The 16,636-nt window shown below is 47.2% G+C and overlaps 1 protein-coding gene across 8 annotated transcripts in view; it reads left to right on the forward strand.

Moving 5' to 3' along the window:
- Positions 1-16,636, forward strand: part of ADAMTS17 (ADAM metallopeptidase with thrombospondin type 1 motif 17) — a 361,254-nt gene that overhangs the window by 180,315 nt on the left and 164,303 nt on the right. For all 8 annotated transcript variants that reach the window (XM_067755884.1, XM_067755885.1, XM_067755887.1 and 5 more), the window contains 2 exons: positions 10,506-10,646; positions 12,605-12,755. In XM_067755884.1, coding sequence (XP_067611985.1) covers positions 10,506-10,646; positions 12,605-12,755 — 292 coding nt within the window. The remainder of the gene's footprint in view (positions 1-10,505; positions 10,647-12,604; positions 12,756-16,636) is intronic.

A 16,636-nucleotide genomic window follows, 5' to 3' on the forward strand; every position in this document is an offset into this window, starting at 1 on the left:
CTCCCCAGCACCTCTGCTCCCCGAAGCCATGTCCATACTTGGCAGCCCCTCTCCTCTCCACACTGTCTTGCTGGAAGTCTCAGTGCCCTGAGAGCAGACCTTGAGCCCCTCCAGGTCTGAAGGCTCTCAAGCAGGCTCTCCGCTGCTAACCCTAAGAGGAATTTTCCGTGCCATCCACGGTCTCCTGAGGGCTCCTGCTGGCCCCCAACCTCTAAGACAGCCACTCCGGCAGGAGTTGGCTGGTTCCCATCCTTTGCCCTCCTTTGGGTCTGGGGGCAGATTTCATCCTCAAAGAGCCAGGCCATGCATGGAGATTTGGAGTATAGACTGTCCAGGCTCAAGTTATGCTTGGCCATTATCAGCTGTTTGACCTTGGGAGAGCTTCTCAACCTCTTTGCCTCAGTTCCCTCATCTGTGAAGTGTGGATGATAATAGTTGATGTATGCAACATGCACTGCCTGGCATGCTGAAAACGCTATTTCTCTGCTCTCTGGGCACGCCCCACGCCACCCCCGCAACTCTTGGGTATGAGGTCTCTGTTGTGTATCACATCTCCTTCCCCTGCTCTGTCAATATTTTTCCTGCTCTTAGTGTGCCTTTCAGCATCTGTGTTGAGAGGGACCCACCTTGGTCTGCACCTTAGATATGTGTCCTGTGGGCACACGAGTGCTCAGCGCTGTGCCTGGCACGTGACACATAGCAGAGTCTGGATGAAGCAGAGTCTGGATGAATGAGGGCATGATTAGAAGGGATTAGGGTATCTGCTCCAGCCCTCCAAATCCTCTGAGGCTTCCCCAGCTCAGACCTCAGTGAGCAGCAGCCTTCAGCAGATGAATGAGTGTATGAATTCCCGCCCCTAAGATGCACATAGCCCGTGGTGGTGATACCAACGTCATTTCTGCCCCTCTTTGCTCCATCTGCCACCACAATGCCCGACACACCTGCCATGATAGTCACTCCTCTGGATGGATATGCTGAGGCTGATGGTGTTAAAATGCAAAGTACTTTGGGGACTAGGAAAGGGATGTTCCTCTGAACCAGGGACTTCATGAGGAGGGCAGGAGCAGACAGGTAACCCCGCGCCCGGGACATGGTGGGGGAAGGGAAAGAGTCACCACCCTCTGCCCTTCTCCACCTCACTGCAGAGCTCTGCTGTGTGGGCCCCAGAGGGACCAGGAGTTTGACCTTGGCCTTCTGAAGCACTCCGCAGGGGACAGCTACAGAGGATTCGTGGCAGCTATAGATTTCCCTGAAACTGAGAGATCACTCCCCATTTACACATCAGTTTTCTTTCCGTTGTGCACAGAAAGTTCCTTCTTGACATCTGGAGGGTAGTCTATGTTAGCCCGAGATTCACTTCTTTGGAAGGTTTTAGCCATCTTTCCATTTCCTGCCCTATTCAGTCTGGTGCCTGCAGCACCCTTAGATGAATTACACTTTAGGCTAAGAAGCAGAAAGCATATTCTTCTGACTCTCACCCAATTTCCCAGTTTCCTTCAACAAACTAAGTGCCGTGATTCTGTGAGCCCTCTCTTTGGGCAGACTTTCCTCGGCAGAACCTTGGAAGCACATTGCACGAAAGGAAACACTTTGTACTCTTCAGCTCCCTTGCTGTGTTCTTGCTTGATAAGCCAGGCATGTGGTCTTCTCAGAGAGCCAACCTGGAACCAAAATTCAGGGTTGGTCTCCCCAGCACTGCAGGACACTGTTGGCAGACTGGCAAGGGGTGAGTGGAGCCACAAGCTCAGACCCACTTACGCCGCATCAGCCTGTGTCCTCAGAACCCTCCCCATGCCTCACATGGGCCTCCATCTAGTGCATCTGGGCCTAAAGGAAGGCCCACTGCAGACTTGAAGGAGACCAGGGGTCCCAGTGAATCATTGTGCAATTTGGGAGGGGGGCTGAGCCTTGTTGGTGCTGCTATAGCGTCTACACGGCTTCATGGCATTCTGGACTTCAGCAGGTCATGTCAGGCCCTTTCCTGGGAGCCCTTCTGCACTCCAGGCCCAGAGCAGGCCACAGAAGGGATGACGGCTGTGGGGCCGGGATGACATTCACTGTGTCAGTGGTTAATTTTAGAAGAGCTTAGTGCTTTCGTGAAGTTTTCTTTTGAAATAAAAATGTTTCCTCAATAGATTATCTTCCTTTAAAGAGCTAAGGAGAGCCTCAGAGAACTTTTTAGCAATAGGAATATCTCCTTTGTTTTGCCTTATTACAACCCACCGTTCACTTTTTCAGTTAGTGAAGGCACATGATCTTATGCCATTCTTTGACGAAATTCATTTGAAGTTGAGAATGTCCCAGATTTAAAGGCACATAAGAGGCCTCCGTGGGAAGGCATTTAGAGAATCCCTCTCTTCAGATATCATGGTCTGAAGCAATTTAGGCTGACGTTCTTTCATTTTCTTGGGTGTTCTATAAAGCCTTTGTAGATCTCTAGTTTCTTCCCTTCTGATCCATCACACCACAGCCCTGTGCTTTGGAGGTCTGAGCACAGATGGCACTGTTAGTACAACCATTCTGGAGGAAAAATAGGCATGAGGTCATACAAAGAGTCAGTATGAGACAACATGTCTCCCCCCTCTGAATGCCCATGGCTTTCAGTTTCTGATGTCTACACCTGGCACTGAGTCTTCTCCAGTTGTGTCATCAGGTTGTCTTATTTCTCTAAGTATCTGTAAGCCTGTAAGTAATTTGTGGGCCTGGATATACTCCTGTACCAACGTGGTGACATCCACAGCTCCTAGCACAATGGTGGTACTCAGGTTAGTTGAATCAGATTCTTGTCTCTGCCTGTATAGTTCAGTGTGGTAGCAATTAGCCACATGTGGGCCTTTAAATTTATCTCAATTAAAATTTAATAAAATCAGAGTTTCAGTTTTTCAGTCATACTAGCACATTCCAAATGCTCCATGGCCACATGTGGCCAGTGGCTGCTGTATTGGATAGTCACACAGGGACTGTTGTATCATCGCAGAAGGTTATACTGGACAGTGCTGGTCAGCACTTGCTGACTTGTCTGTGATCACTGCCAGACTGTGGGCTTCCTACAGGCAGGGCTGCTTGTGCCCCTCACTGTTGTGTACTTGGTGCCCTGAAAGTGCTGGTATGAGATAGGGCCCACCCAGCTCTTATTGGAAGAATGAATAGCAACTCTGCCTTACCATTGTGCTCAGTCTTCTAGATCAGAATCACAAAATGATTCCATTTTGAACTGGAAAACCCCTTGAACCCCTGGTTCAAGTCCCTCACTTCCTAGCTAGGAGGACAGGCCTGGGGAGTTAGGAGCTTTGCCTCAGCTCCCCAGAAGACTCTGGGCAGGTCTTTAACATCAACCATGGCCTCTGTCTTTTTGGACCATCTCTCTGTCCACTTTGTCAGACTTTCTTTAGTGTTTCCTTTGAAATGCTAACAAGGAAGCCCACTTAAAATGATTATTTAGAAGAAAGTGTCCTTAAGCTGACCAAGTCAACCTAGCTGTAAGCAATCTAGAACAGCTGTATCCAGTGTGCAAATATTAGTAGCATTTCCATTAGTTTTGGGAACAGGATAAAGGTTCCCATGTTCTAACTAATATTTTGCATCGTTTTTGAAGTCTATCAAACTTCATAAGGCAAGGAATGAGATGTAAATCTTGAAAGGGAAGAGGCGAAGTGGTCATTATCTGCATTTTGTAAGAGAATCATCTGGCAAACTGTTGGAGCCAGTGAGTGTTCATCAGGGTGCAAATCACAAGACATACAGTGATCCATGGTTTTCTTATACACAATTAGTAATCAGTTACAGAAGAATAAAAAGCAGACCTCGTTCACAACTTCAGCCAAAGGTGGGAAATACCCAGGAATGATCCTGATAAAAAAAAAAAAAGGAAGACCTTGATGAGGCAAACTACAAAACTTTGCCAAAGGGCATTCAAGAAAGCCTGAAAAAGTGAAAAGGTGCCCTAATGTCCCAGGATGGCAAGACTCAAAACTTCAGTGATGCCAGTTCTCCCCAAATTAATCAATTTAATCAGTACAATCCTAAACTAAAAGGACTTGACAAACCAAAATCATATGGAAGAGTAAAGTCCTCCAAAAAGACTAAGGAAAGGAGGAAGGAGAATTGGCTTATTCCTTCCACTCACTCTCCTTGCCTTGACAGAGGCAGAGTTTTTTCTTAACACCCTACAGCCTTTTCACCTGAATCAGTATTGTCCCCTCCGAAATAGTCACTCACCTTGGGAGGGTATATCCTTATTTCATCAATGTAGCCATCATTCTAAACTGCTTTGGAATTTCTATGTGGAAACAGCTTCAGACACCCCCCTCCCCCCCTTCTATAGACTACTTTCCCAGGCAAAAATCAACATGATTTTATAGATTTTTTTTTTTTTAGTAAAATTTGCAGACGTCATTTGACTTCCAAGTCTATGGAAGTAACAACACACATGTTTGCGTGCATTGGCTCTGGATGGGCTGATGGAATGCTCTGAGCAGTGGGGGCATCATAGGAAGAGGCTGAGAGCCTCCCGAGGAGGTGCCGCTTGTTTGTTCTCGTGCTTATGTTGGGGGCCATCCCCTCATGCCAATGATGAATGCCAATGAGGCAGTGGGGGGAAGGGCGCCAAAGGTAGCCTCTGTTCTGTGTGCTAGTGGGCTGTTATGTAGACCTAGATGCTCGTGTGCTGCTTTCACTTCACAGCCATTAACTGAGCCCTACCGTGTGCCCAGCCTGCTCTGAGAGCCGGTGGAGCAGAGGAGGGCAAGACCATCTCACTGTATCAGGACCACCTTCGTCATGTGGGAGCAGGACCACAGCTGCAGGGGCTGGTGAGCCCGTAGGAGCTATTTGGGCCAGGAGACAGCTTTTCACTGAGATGACCCAGCTGTAACCCCAGGGCCTGCATCCCTCAGGCCTTCACCAACCCCAGGCTGTGGGATGCACAGGAAGCTGAGCAGGAGTGGACCTGCTGCTGGGAGACAAAGAGAAACAGGGAGCTATGCCACAGGCTACCACCATCACCCTTTTCCTGTGAAGGCAACACATGGTGTAGACTGGTGGTTGTCTGTGATTATCCTCACAGCTGTCCTGGATGGGGTGACCGCCTTCCAAGAGCAGTTGGGCTGCTAAGGCTTCCATGAAGCCTCTATTCAGGGGTCCCATCCTCTCAGTCCCTGCGCCATATCTGCCAGAACAGGCCTGTTCTGTTCAGTTAGCTCATTGCAGAAGAGAAATGGAATTTAAAGGCGTATGATAGGGTAAAAACTGTTCAGCTTGCCATGAGCCTCCCTTCCCTTTTGTGTGACCTCTCCCCGCTTCCCTCATTAACTCCCAGCTCTCTGAGGGCACCTGAGTTTTCAGCTTGGGCACAGCCAGCATTCCTTCACTCAGACACGTGCTTAGAAGCAGCAAGACTCTCATCTCTTCCAGATCCCACTACTTGCCAGGCGCTTTGGTGTCTGTTTGACCATGAGGAATGCTCATCCCCATTCTTTCAGAATGTAAACTTTATGGAAGCAAGGGCCTTGCCTGTGCCGGCATCTGGGACAGCATCTTGTCATAGAGAGCATTTGACACGTATTTGTTGAATGAATGAATGACATTAAATACCATGAGCCCTATTTAGTCATAGATAAGGAAGCAGAGGCTCAGAGGTGTAACGCTGTTCCCTCAAGAGGCAGAGCTGGAATTTTCATTCGGGTTAGTCTGACTCCAAGCCAGGCCTTTTCAAATACAGTGCTCTACTTCTACATGAAAAGGGGGATTTCATACCATCCTCCTGAGGGTGCACGGCCACAGGCATGCATGCACGCATGCACGCACCCGTGCTCATTGACCAGAGTAGGGGATAGAATTGCCCATGCTTTGTTTTCTTTTTCTCTCTTTTTCTATCTCTCATCCCAGTTAGTTGAATTTTTGTTAAATTAAAAGTTTAAGGCCCATTTGAAGTGGATCTCGTGTGTGTGTGTGTGTGTGTGTGTGTGTGTGTGTGTGTGTATGCATATACTTATACACAAACACATGCAATCCCAGGCAAGACTACTTTGAGGGAAGGCCAGACCTGACTCATATAACTGACATCAAAATCCCATCTATATAAACCTGAAAACGTGAGTGTTTTTGTGATTTCAGTACTTTGGTTAGCTAAAAGAGATATATACTATATACTGTAATGTGCCTTATCCATTTTCACCTACTATGATGTTATCCATTATAGCAAAATGCACTGAACACCAACACTATATTGGTTGTTATTTACCCAGTAGTGATTCAGAATTCCATGGTGGTTTAAGATTATTTGTATTATGATGGTCCTGTATGTGGTGGAGGTGGAGGCCCTAGATCTACTCTGGTAGTTGCAGTGTTCCTGAGTCCCTACAAGCTGGTGAGCTCAGTTTCCTGTATAAAAATAAAAGGAAAAAATTCTCCGAGGTGAGAGAATGTTGATGCTATGTTCCCTATAAATGGGGTTATTGATGATCCTGACAATTAACCCTGTTATTCAACCTGTATAAATGAGTGTAGCCTGGTACCCCTGGTGACTGTTGACCCTTGTAGATAAAGTTTCTGTGTAGCTACAGTTTGAGGGCACAGTCTGGTTCTTGGCAAAGAGGTAGTGGCAGTAGAGAATTTCCCTTCTAGTGTAATGCTGAGGTGTTAATTATTATTTAATTAGTTAACAATAATGAATACAAACCTGCCTGTCATCTCCTAGAAACTGCCATGGGCCATTCATGTTATTACAGAGTCAGTAAACATTTATTGAAAAGGGACTAGCAGGCAGTATGCCCCCAGGGCGACTGAAGCAGGACTCCGGCCAGCCCTGACCCCTCCACTGGAGAGGGTCCCCTCATGGGAGCCATTTCCTGGGTTTTTCATTCCACCCCAAGCACTCATTTTACAAACACAGCCAAGAGTACTTTGAGGGGTGGCAGACCTGGCTCGCAAACCTGACATCAAAACACCAAAGTGTCCAAAAGACAGACAGACAGGCTCTGAGCCAGGTAAAACTGAAGCGTCCAAAATGGCACAGGTACCAGGCCCAGAACACCTAGTATCCCCCATGCCTTCCAGGGTTTGGAGTGAACCTAGTACAGGGGGAGCATTGCCTTTCAGAATCCCCACATGGTATATATTGGATTTCCTGAAGCAATTTCAGAGCAATGTGTTCTTTTGTTTTAAGATAAAATCTACTCAAGGCCATTAAGTTATTATTGTGTCTGATAAATCTGGACCACATGTGACATGAGGCCCGTCTGTGTCCTTAATCTCAGTCACTTACTGTGTGTGCTTAATGCTACATGTTTTTGTTAAATATAATGTTACCACAGACATAAACCTAAAATAACATGAATTTTTTCAGTCAAGTGATCTTTAATTTAAACTAAAAATAGCCTAAACCGTAGTTTATGTAGACCTCAAATATCAAGACTCCCACCCCAATGCGAGTTCAGCAAACTGTAAATTTATGAGGCACTTGCTTAGCATTTGAACATTTTAAACCAGATCAAGCACAATCTGTATTAGAGACAAGCTCCAGAAAACCCAAGAGTTGCACTCCTGGCTGATCCTGCTGACTGGAACATTCCTTAGGGAAGTCCTTCTCTGGGGGCTGGCAGAATGAACCGTTAACACAACACCCTGCAGGCATAGGGGTGTTGAGGGCGCAGTCAGCGTTTCTCAGCACTTTTGTAAACATAGTTTTGTCTCCGGAGAGACCAGGTTCTCTGGCCAGCAGAGTCTGGAATGTGGGCGAAAGAACCTCTTTGATTTTTACAAGCAGCTTGATCACCGGAGAAAAGTTGGAAGCATGTCACAAGTGAAACATTCCTCCATGTGTGGCGAGGCCATTCTGCCAGGGCTTGGATCTCCTCTGATGTGGTTTCCCAAACAACAGGGAGCATCTGGTGGCTGCTCAGGATGGTGGGAGAGGGTTTAGGATAGTGTGTTGATTCTCCCTGGGATTGGATTCTCCAGGGTCTGCAATGATGCAGTTTGACCTGCTCCACATGCTGTGCTTACACTATGTTCTTAGAGATGGAGGTTGGAGCCATTTTTCTCACGAGACATCGTATTTCTGTAACCTCTACACGTACGGCAGAGTTCCCTGAAAGCCATCAACATTTTCAGATCCATCCATTTGAAAACACTATCACCACTTTTATTTATAGATACCAAGTCAAACCCTAAATCAAATTTAAGCTGACTTTTAATATCCTTTGCTACATGCAGTTGAAAAACCAGTCAGTTCCTATGTTTCCTGAAACAGAGATAGAGGTATAGATATAGATATAGATATAGGTATAGATGTAGCTATAGATACAGATACAGGTACAGATAAAGATATAGATATCAAGCAGGAAAAAAAAATAAAAACCTGAGTAATGACATTGAAAAATTATTCTTATTGGTCAGATGTATCTGATAATTTCTTGGTTCTCTACTTAACCCTAATTGGATGGATTCTTGACATCTAAGCAGGAGAGCAAGACTGCATCTACCCAGAGATGGTTTTCATTTTTCTGTTGAGCAAGCTGCTGCCACCCTAGATACCATGCATGAGGATCCTCCGATTTTTTGATGTTTACTGCTGCATTAAATAGTTAATCCATTTGATAAATATTTACAGAGTGCTTGCTCTGTGCCAGTCACTCGTGGATAGGCTGGGATGGAAAGCTGCCTTGAGGGCACCTGGTGGGGTGGAAGAGCCTGTGGAAAATCCCAGGAGCGGGCATTTTTCAGGGAGAGGTTTGGCAGGAGAGGCCTGGACTGAGGGGAAGGTGGAGCCAACATGTAGGCGGCACTGCAGAAGCTTTCCTTTCTGACAAGGTAGCAGGATAGTTGTTGGTCAGCTGACCCATTAACCAAAAAATTGGTTCAAATGGGGAAAAGTAAAGAAATTATACTTATGTTCTTAAACATTTTGTCATTTTGTTTTAACTTAAGCCATGAAAACGTTCATTTTTTTCACCGGTTTTGTGGTGGGAGTGAAAGCCTTTTCTTTGAAGGAAGCCGATTGGGCTTCCATAACCTTCACAGAAACCACAACTATAATATGATGACTTTAAATCCAGTTTCTTTCTTTTCCTTTTTTTCTTTTTTAGATTCAGCAGAATTTGAAAGACCCATGTGAAGCAGTCTAGGGGCAGATTTTTGTGATTTTTTTCCTCATCTTTTACAGTTGTCTGCCCACACCCAACTTGGCAGCCTATTGTAGCTAGTAGCTAAATTAGTCTTCATGAAAACAACTTAACTTTTATTCTCATATTTCGTTGGTTAACACAACATGTAGCCACATGTATTGATTGAAGTAACAGAACTACTGACATAAATAGGTTTGAGTATAAATACTGTTGACCCTTGGTAAGCGTACCCTCAACTATGGGAACAGACACGTGTGGGTGACCAGAGGGGGCCCTGCCTGCCTGGAGCGGGAGCTCGGATGCCAGGCCGTGTTGTTCCGGGGACGGGGGTGGCATCAGCTAATCCAGCTCCACGTGGGGGTGGCCAAGGGAGCCTCTCTGTATAGGAGCATGGAGTGGCCTGGGGGTGTGCAGAGCAAGAACACAGAGGAATTGATGAAAGATGGTCAGAGACGTATGAGGAAAACTGGGAAAATATGGCTGCAGAGAAGCATTTAGAACCTCTTTTCATAATTACCTCTGTTTGTGTCTGTCTCCTCTCCCACGCTGACTTGAGGTCAGGGATGGCTTATTGTACACCATTGTTTCTTCTCCTTCTAGTCCATTCCCAGCACTCGAGAAACCTCTCATAAATATGTTTGAATGAATGGAAGTGTGTGTGTTTTCCACGGGGCTGTTGACAAAGAATGAGCACAGTGAGTCTCTCCCCTGGAAGTCATGGGTCAGCAGACTGTGGGCCACCTGATCATGTGTGTTCTGTGTCTTGGCTTTACCCCACTGACAGTGTGTATGTGAACTGAGATCATTGTTCAGCTCACATTGCATGTCAGCCTCCCTCATCTAAGCCAGCATCCTGGTGTCTTCCAGGTACAACTGGGTGGGAAGGTGACAGGTATGATCTTGGTGGACCCAGCTATAGTGATATGAAAGAAAAGCCATAATTGTTCATGAGTTTTCATAAGTCAAAGTCTTGGTTGGTTCCCACTACACGTTAGCATAGTGACTTCTCTGCAGGCAGTGAAACACTAGATCATTAATGCTAGGATATGTTAATGTGGAAAAGCAAGTCCAATCATCAGAACTATAATATTGCAGTTAATGTAATTGGCTCATTCATTTATTATTCATTTGTTTTGTGAATGCTGTCTGTTACATGGTCAATCAGTCTCCATTCACTGGGTAAGCAAGTCATCACCCTCTCTATTTCTCTTTAAGCTTGTGACTCCTGGTCTGCTCTGTGAGAGTGGCAGAGAACCAGGTATCACCTGTGCCACCTTTTGTGTTTAAGACATGATTTAGGTTAGTATAGTGTGCTAGAACCTGGATGAAGAGATGAGAAGCCTGTAATGAGTGTCCTCTCCCCTCGTTTCCCTCGGGCAGCTTGGGAATGAACCACGATGACGACCACTCCTCCTGCGCTGGCAGGTCCCACATCATGTCGGGAGAGTGGGTGAAAGGCCGGAACCCCAGCGACCTCTCCTGGTCCTCCTGCAGTCGAGATGACCTTGAAAACTTCCTCAAGTAAGTCCTTGAATTGTTCTGTACAATCAATGCAATAGAAAGTACTACAATACTTCCTAAAGACACGATAGTTGGAGTCTCAGTCAGTGTGAGCAGAAGTGAATCTCTTAGAATTCTCAGCTGGTCAAGCTTCCTCCCAAGTGTGCATCTGGTATGACACTGGGCACCCAGCTGGTGATCATAAAACTTATCGATGGAAATGTCAATGCAGTGACTGTATCTTGACAAGATTTCATTTCACTTCTCTGCATTATTTTGACTGTGGGTGGGCACCACCCTAGTGACACACTTTGGCTACTGTAGAACAGGGCATTTCCACAACACTCAGGCTGCTTCCCTGGACAGGAGTCCATCTGCTGGGAGGAGGGCTTGCTCACCTTCCTCACTTGTGGGACTGGGATGAGTTTATCTCATAGCCACTTTCTTTCCAGAATGTGTCTTCATCACTCCATTCTCAAACTTCTGTGGAAGAATTGGCCATCTGATGTCAGAACTTTGTCAGACAGAGTCTGTGCTCATATACAATGTGGATCCCTTAGTGTCAGGGCCTCAGGGCTGAACTTACAGGTTTGACAGGCAGACCCTGATTGTTTCACCACTTAATTGCATCATCTCTACACCCCATGGTGACTGAAGGGGTCAGTGAGTCTCTCCTACACACAGAGCTGTCCAACAACACAGTGGAGTGCCCAGTGAACTCAGGGAGGAGGACCAAAGGCATCACTCTGGCTTCATCCTGGGTCTTCTTTCATGAGGTTTCCTGTGGTTGGGAAACTAAGTGGTACACAGGGCTTAAAAATGGGCTCATTAGGGACTTCCCTGGTGGTCCAGTGGGTAAGACTGCACGTTCCCAATGCAGGGGGCCCAGGTTCAATCCAGGGTTGGGGAATTAGATGCCACATGCATGCTGCAACTAAAGATCCTGCATGCTGCAACTAAACATGCCACAGCGAAGAACCCACGTGCTGCAACTAAGACCTGGTGTGCCAATAAATAAATAAAAATAATAATTTAAAAAAATTGCCTCGTTAGTTTTAATATAGTCTATTTCCTACTGAGTACTTGTATCACCAAATCATAATGCAATGTTGGAAGCCACTTGACATTATTTCATTTTACCCAGAAGGGTCAGTGAAACAAAGGTATTTTCATCTGCTCACATATACAGTACTGGTCCCACTGACTTTGTTGAAGTATCCCATGAGTTTGAGCCCAGGAGAGGTGAACCAGTATCAGCCTGTGTGTATTGCGTGCGTGCAACTCTTTTCTTCAAGAATCTTGGCGAGAGGCTGGGTTTTCTTTTTACTACCATCTGCCTTGTTTTAGGAATTAAAAAATAAAAGCATTCAAGTATTTAACTCCTAATGGAGCCGCAGCCACACAACCCCCAGTTTAATTTTTCAGAGCTGTTCTCAACATCTCTGAACATTTCCATCCTGGTTGAAATCCCCAAGTCCTTTGCACAGTGTGCCACCAGCCAACTTTCATGGCCAGGTGGGGCATCTGGACCAGCCAGAAGCCATGGCCCCCCAAGAAAATCTACAGAATTGGAAATAAGCTTGCCTATTTATTTATTTATTTAAAAGAAAACAACCCTACTCCAATTGTTTCTTTATTCATAGTGACTTTTGCTAAAGCCACATTCTAAGAAAATATCATAGGACTCTATTTCAAAAGCATTTTCATCCAAGAAAGCACTCAGACTCCCTGACAAAAATACATTAGCCATGTGGGTGATAAGCCCAGGCCCTTTCCTAGTTGCCCAGTTCTCATGGCCTCCAGAGTAAAGATCTGCATTCAGCTATGTGGAAAAAGAGCAAAAAGTGCAGCCCTTGTGTCTGGTGCCTGGTCATCTCCCCATAAATAATTTGGAGGTTCCTGCTTCTCAGTGATTGAAAAAGCAGGACAAAAACCTGGGTGGTACATTTGCAAACCAACTTGCCTCTCGGCTGTTTCAGGTCAAAAGTTAGCACTTGTTTGCTGGTCACAGACCCCAGGAGCCAGCACGCAGTGCGCCTGCCCCACAAGCTGCCAGGCATGCACTACAGCGCCAACGAGCAGTGCCAGATCCTCTTCGGCACCAACGCCACCTTCTGCAGAAACATGGAGGTAAGCAGCCTCAGGAGGGGAAGGCTGGCTCAGGAAGGAGCACCTGGCTTCTGTGGGAGGATACAGGCATTTACACTCCACACACACACACACGTAAACATATGTGCATACGTGCATGCACATACATGCACACGAATATACCTCATGAACAGCTTCACGGGGCACCCAGAGTGAGCCACACACATACATGTGCATGAACACATACACACACATGCACACATAGGCAGGGGGATGGTTCAGAGTTACTGCTGACACCAATAGCCTAATGTTTTATTTTGTTTTGTTTTTTAATCCAAAGGTATTTCTTTCTTAGTAGCCTGTCTTAACATGGAAACAGTAAGACACTAGGAAAAAGTAAATTAGCCTATTCTTGGAGGTGATATCAAACCCGGCACAGATATAGAAGAGAGCTAAAAACTACTGGACGTTGGAGAGTGTCATATTGAGAACATTTAACAAATAATAAATTGATTATATGATAATAGTATTAATAACCCCATTAAAATGTTACCATTTACTGAACAATGCCCACATGCTTTGCCCTAAAGCTTCCAATGTGCCTGATATCAATTAACCCTTACCACAGACTCCCGAGGTTACTGCCAGGGTACAGATGATAACATCAAGCCTCAGGGGTGAACTGATCATTCAGAATGGCTTGGCCAGTAGATAAGTAGAGGATTTGACTCAAGTCTGTTCACCCCCAGAGCGTGCACTTTCTCACCGTACTGCAGACAGCTGGGCCACTTCTGTGGGTGGGGGGGATGTGCTCAGGCCCTGGGGCAGGCTGTCTCCATGCTGGAGCCCCAGGGGAGGGCCAGAGCAGCCTGTGGCTCAGCCAGCAGTTGGCAGCTGGCTCAGGGATGGATGTGGAGCCGGCACCATCATGGGGCAGGAGGACAGGAGCAGGAGAACCAGCCTGGGATGTGTGGGACTCAGGAGCCACCCAGTGGCAGTCGGCCTGGAGCTCAGGGCAGCATCTAGTCCCAGGGAGGCAGCCTGCAGGGCTGGATGGGTGCCCAGAGCAAGAACTCAGGACGGGAGCAACTCCAAGACAGATGGATAGACCCGGACTGTGCCTTCAAAATGAGACCCCGGGATCCCGGCCAGCACAGCAGGTCAGCCTGGACTCCAGGAGGCGGGATGCTGCCTCTTGAGCGTTTCCTGGCTATGCTTGAATTGGTTCAGGAAATCTGGGTGGAATCTGCAGGTGGGGCACTGCCTGCCATTGTGTGGAGTATGGAAAAGGGCCGTGCCTCACAACCAACCTAGCACCTCCTGCTAGCTGTTTCCTCAAAGGGCATTTATTCACAGGGTTGTCCTGAGTCTTCCTCTTCCGTTCCCCTGTGGAGGTGCCAGCAAGGGTCTCTTCCAGGCCCTGGTAACAGGAAGCTGTCTCCCACTTCACGCCCAGCCACGGCTGGGTTGAAGGACACCTCCCTGGGGAGATGGGACCAGCCCCCGGATCCGATCATCCCCAGTGGTCTGCTACGATGTCTGGTGCTCCCCATCAGCCTTGACCGTTGAGGCTTGACCATTGAGGCACTCATTCATGTACCGTAGGCTGGCCAAGAGGCATCCTGTTTGTCTGTCCCAGCCTTCAGTCACTTAAAGTGCATGATGGCACAGAACTATCAGAGAGGGCAGGTTTCAGAGGGTCGTTTGATGGTGCGGTGACACCAGGAGATCCATGTGCATGGTACCCCAGTAGAGGATGCCAAGCATTCGAGAAGGGTAGACGTGCCCCGGGCACCCAGAATGGAGAAGAGGGAAGCGCCCAGCTGAGTCAGCGGACACACAGTGGCCACTCTGCCCACTGTGGAGTCTTCCCTGGCCAACAGGATTACCTGGGGCGGGAGCTGGACAGAGGCTGCCTCCTCCCAAAGAGCCGCAGCCATTGCCTTCTAGGAGCCAGGCTGTTGCACATCAGTTGGGTGAGGAGAGATAGGAGGAGGGAGGTACCACTACTGGTGGCTCATGATCTTCTAGGCTAGACTCTTTCCATGCACTGTCACATGAAACCCTGACTGCAACCCTTGAGGGCAGGGGCTTTGAACTCCACTTAGCAGATGAGAAAACAGAGGCTGAGAGAGGCTTGGTAAGGGACCAAGGTCAGTCAGCCAGAAAGGGATGGGCTGAAGACCAAGCCCAGGTGTGAGTATTCCTGCAGGAGAAAAGGCAGGCTCCATTCATTCAAAGACAGATTCCAAAGGAGAGAAAGGTAACCTGGTATTTTATTTTCCTTCATTAGCAACTTTTTGTTTGAAGAGGACAGTGAGAGGTCAGCAAAGCATGTTTAGCTCAGCTGTGTTGCTCCTTTCTCCCTAGAAGCTCAAAATACAACTATATAAAGTGAGATCTTTTGTGAGTTAAAATGCAGCTGAACATTTATTCCTACAGCTCACCAAGAACCACGAAATATGCCTTCCTGCTTGCCTTTTCCTTGAGAATTCCACCAGTACCAAAACAAAGTTGACATTTTCCTCCCCAAATCCTAGCAGTGTTACCGACCAGGGTTCTTGGTCTCCTTAATCAATAGAAACTGATCAGAGGCCAGACAAGAAATTCAGGCGAGGCTTTATTGGGGCCCCTGCTACAGCATGGGGGTAGTGAGAACAAGTAACAGGTTCCTTTGCTTGCTCGCTCCCTGAGGTTTCATTATATGGGGTGAGGGTAGGGATGGATCCAGGGGTCGGGCTGGAGGGGTGGCCTAGGTGATTTGACCACCCCTTTGGTGGTGTTGTGTGCAGGGGGCATGTGCAGTATCCTGCTTCTGCTCCCGACACCCTGTTTTTTACTCCTGACTCTTCAGAAGTGGCAGTTGATTTGCTTTGGTCTTTTTGTATCTTGCTGTACAGAATTTGCCCCAACTGCGCATGCACATGGTTTGTTTGTTTTTAATTAATTAATTAATTTGGCTGTGCCAGGTCTTAGTTGCTGCATGCGGGATCTTTTAGTTGCGGCATGCGAACTCTTAGTTGCGGCATGTGGGATCTAGTTCCCTGACCAGGGATTGAACCTGGGCCCCTTCCCCCCCTGCATTGGGAGCATGGAGTCTTAGTCACTGGACCACCCGGGAAGTCTGCACGCAGTTATTTTTAGTCCCTTATAGTTTCTTTGTATTTTGTTGCTTGAGGAGACATTTGTCCAGGTGCAAGCACTGCAGCAGAGGGTCCCAGCTCCCAGGTCCCAGCCTGTCTCAGCAGGAATGACTCCTTAGAGGTGTGGAGGTACTCAGCTGACTCAGCATCAGTCTTAGCTGGTGGTGATCATCCTGCTTGCAAGGCTGGTGGTGCTTCCTTCAGCACAAATATACCAGTTAGAAAATGGTAACTTCTCATGCTGGGGAAAATGTCATACTAATATCAACGAGACACTGGTGGATGAGAGAGGCAGTTGCCTGCTGGGACCCAGGACTTGGGGATGCTGCCCTAGCCCTGGGACACCTCGTTGGAATCTCACCCAGGCACCACCCTGTGGGATTCTAAAGCTCGCTTGATTGGTGTTTTGCTCATTTGTGCGCTTATAGGTCTGTGTTTCAGTTGATGTTCAGCATAACAGGAGGCACACATATGTTGTACTGTTCCTTTCTTCCTCCTGTCCTCATCCCCTTATTCGCTCCCTTTCATCTATTCTGTTCCAGTTCTACTTGCCTTCCTCCTCTTCCTCGAACCCACAGGGCACGCTCCTGGTGGGGATGCACTCTGCTTCCTGCTGGCTGTTTCCTCTACTTGGACGGTCCTCTCTCAGTTGTCCACGTGACTGAGCCCCTCATCTTTTTTGAGTCTTTTGTTTGTCTGTTTGTTTGTTCATATGTAACCTCCTCAAGGAAGCCTACCACGCTATTTAAAATTTCCATCAGATAACTCTCCCCTGCCACC

Source organism: Pseudorca crassidens, chromosome 1, assembly GCF_039906515.1.
Source record: "Pseudorca crassidens isolate mPseCra1 chromosome 1, mPseCra1.hap1, whole genome shotgun sequence".
NCBI lineage: Eukaryota > Metazoa > Chordata > Mammalia > Artiodactyla > Delphinidae > Pseudorca > Pseudorca crassidens.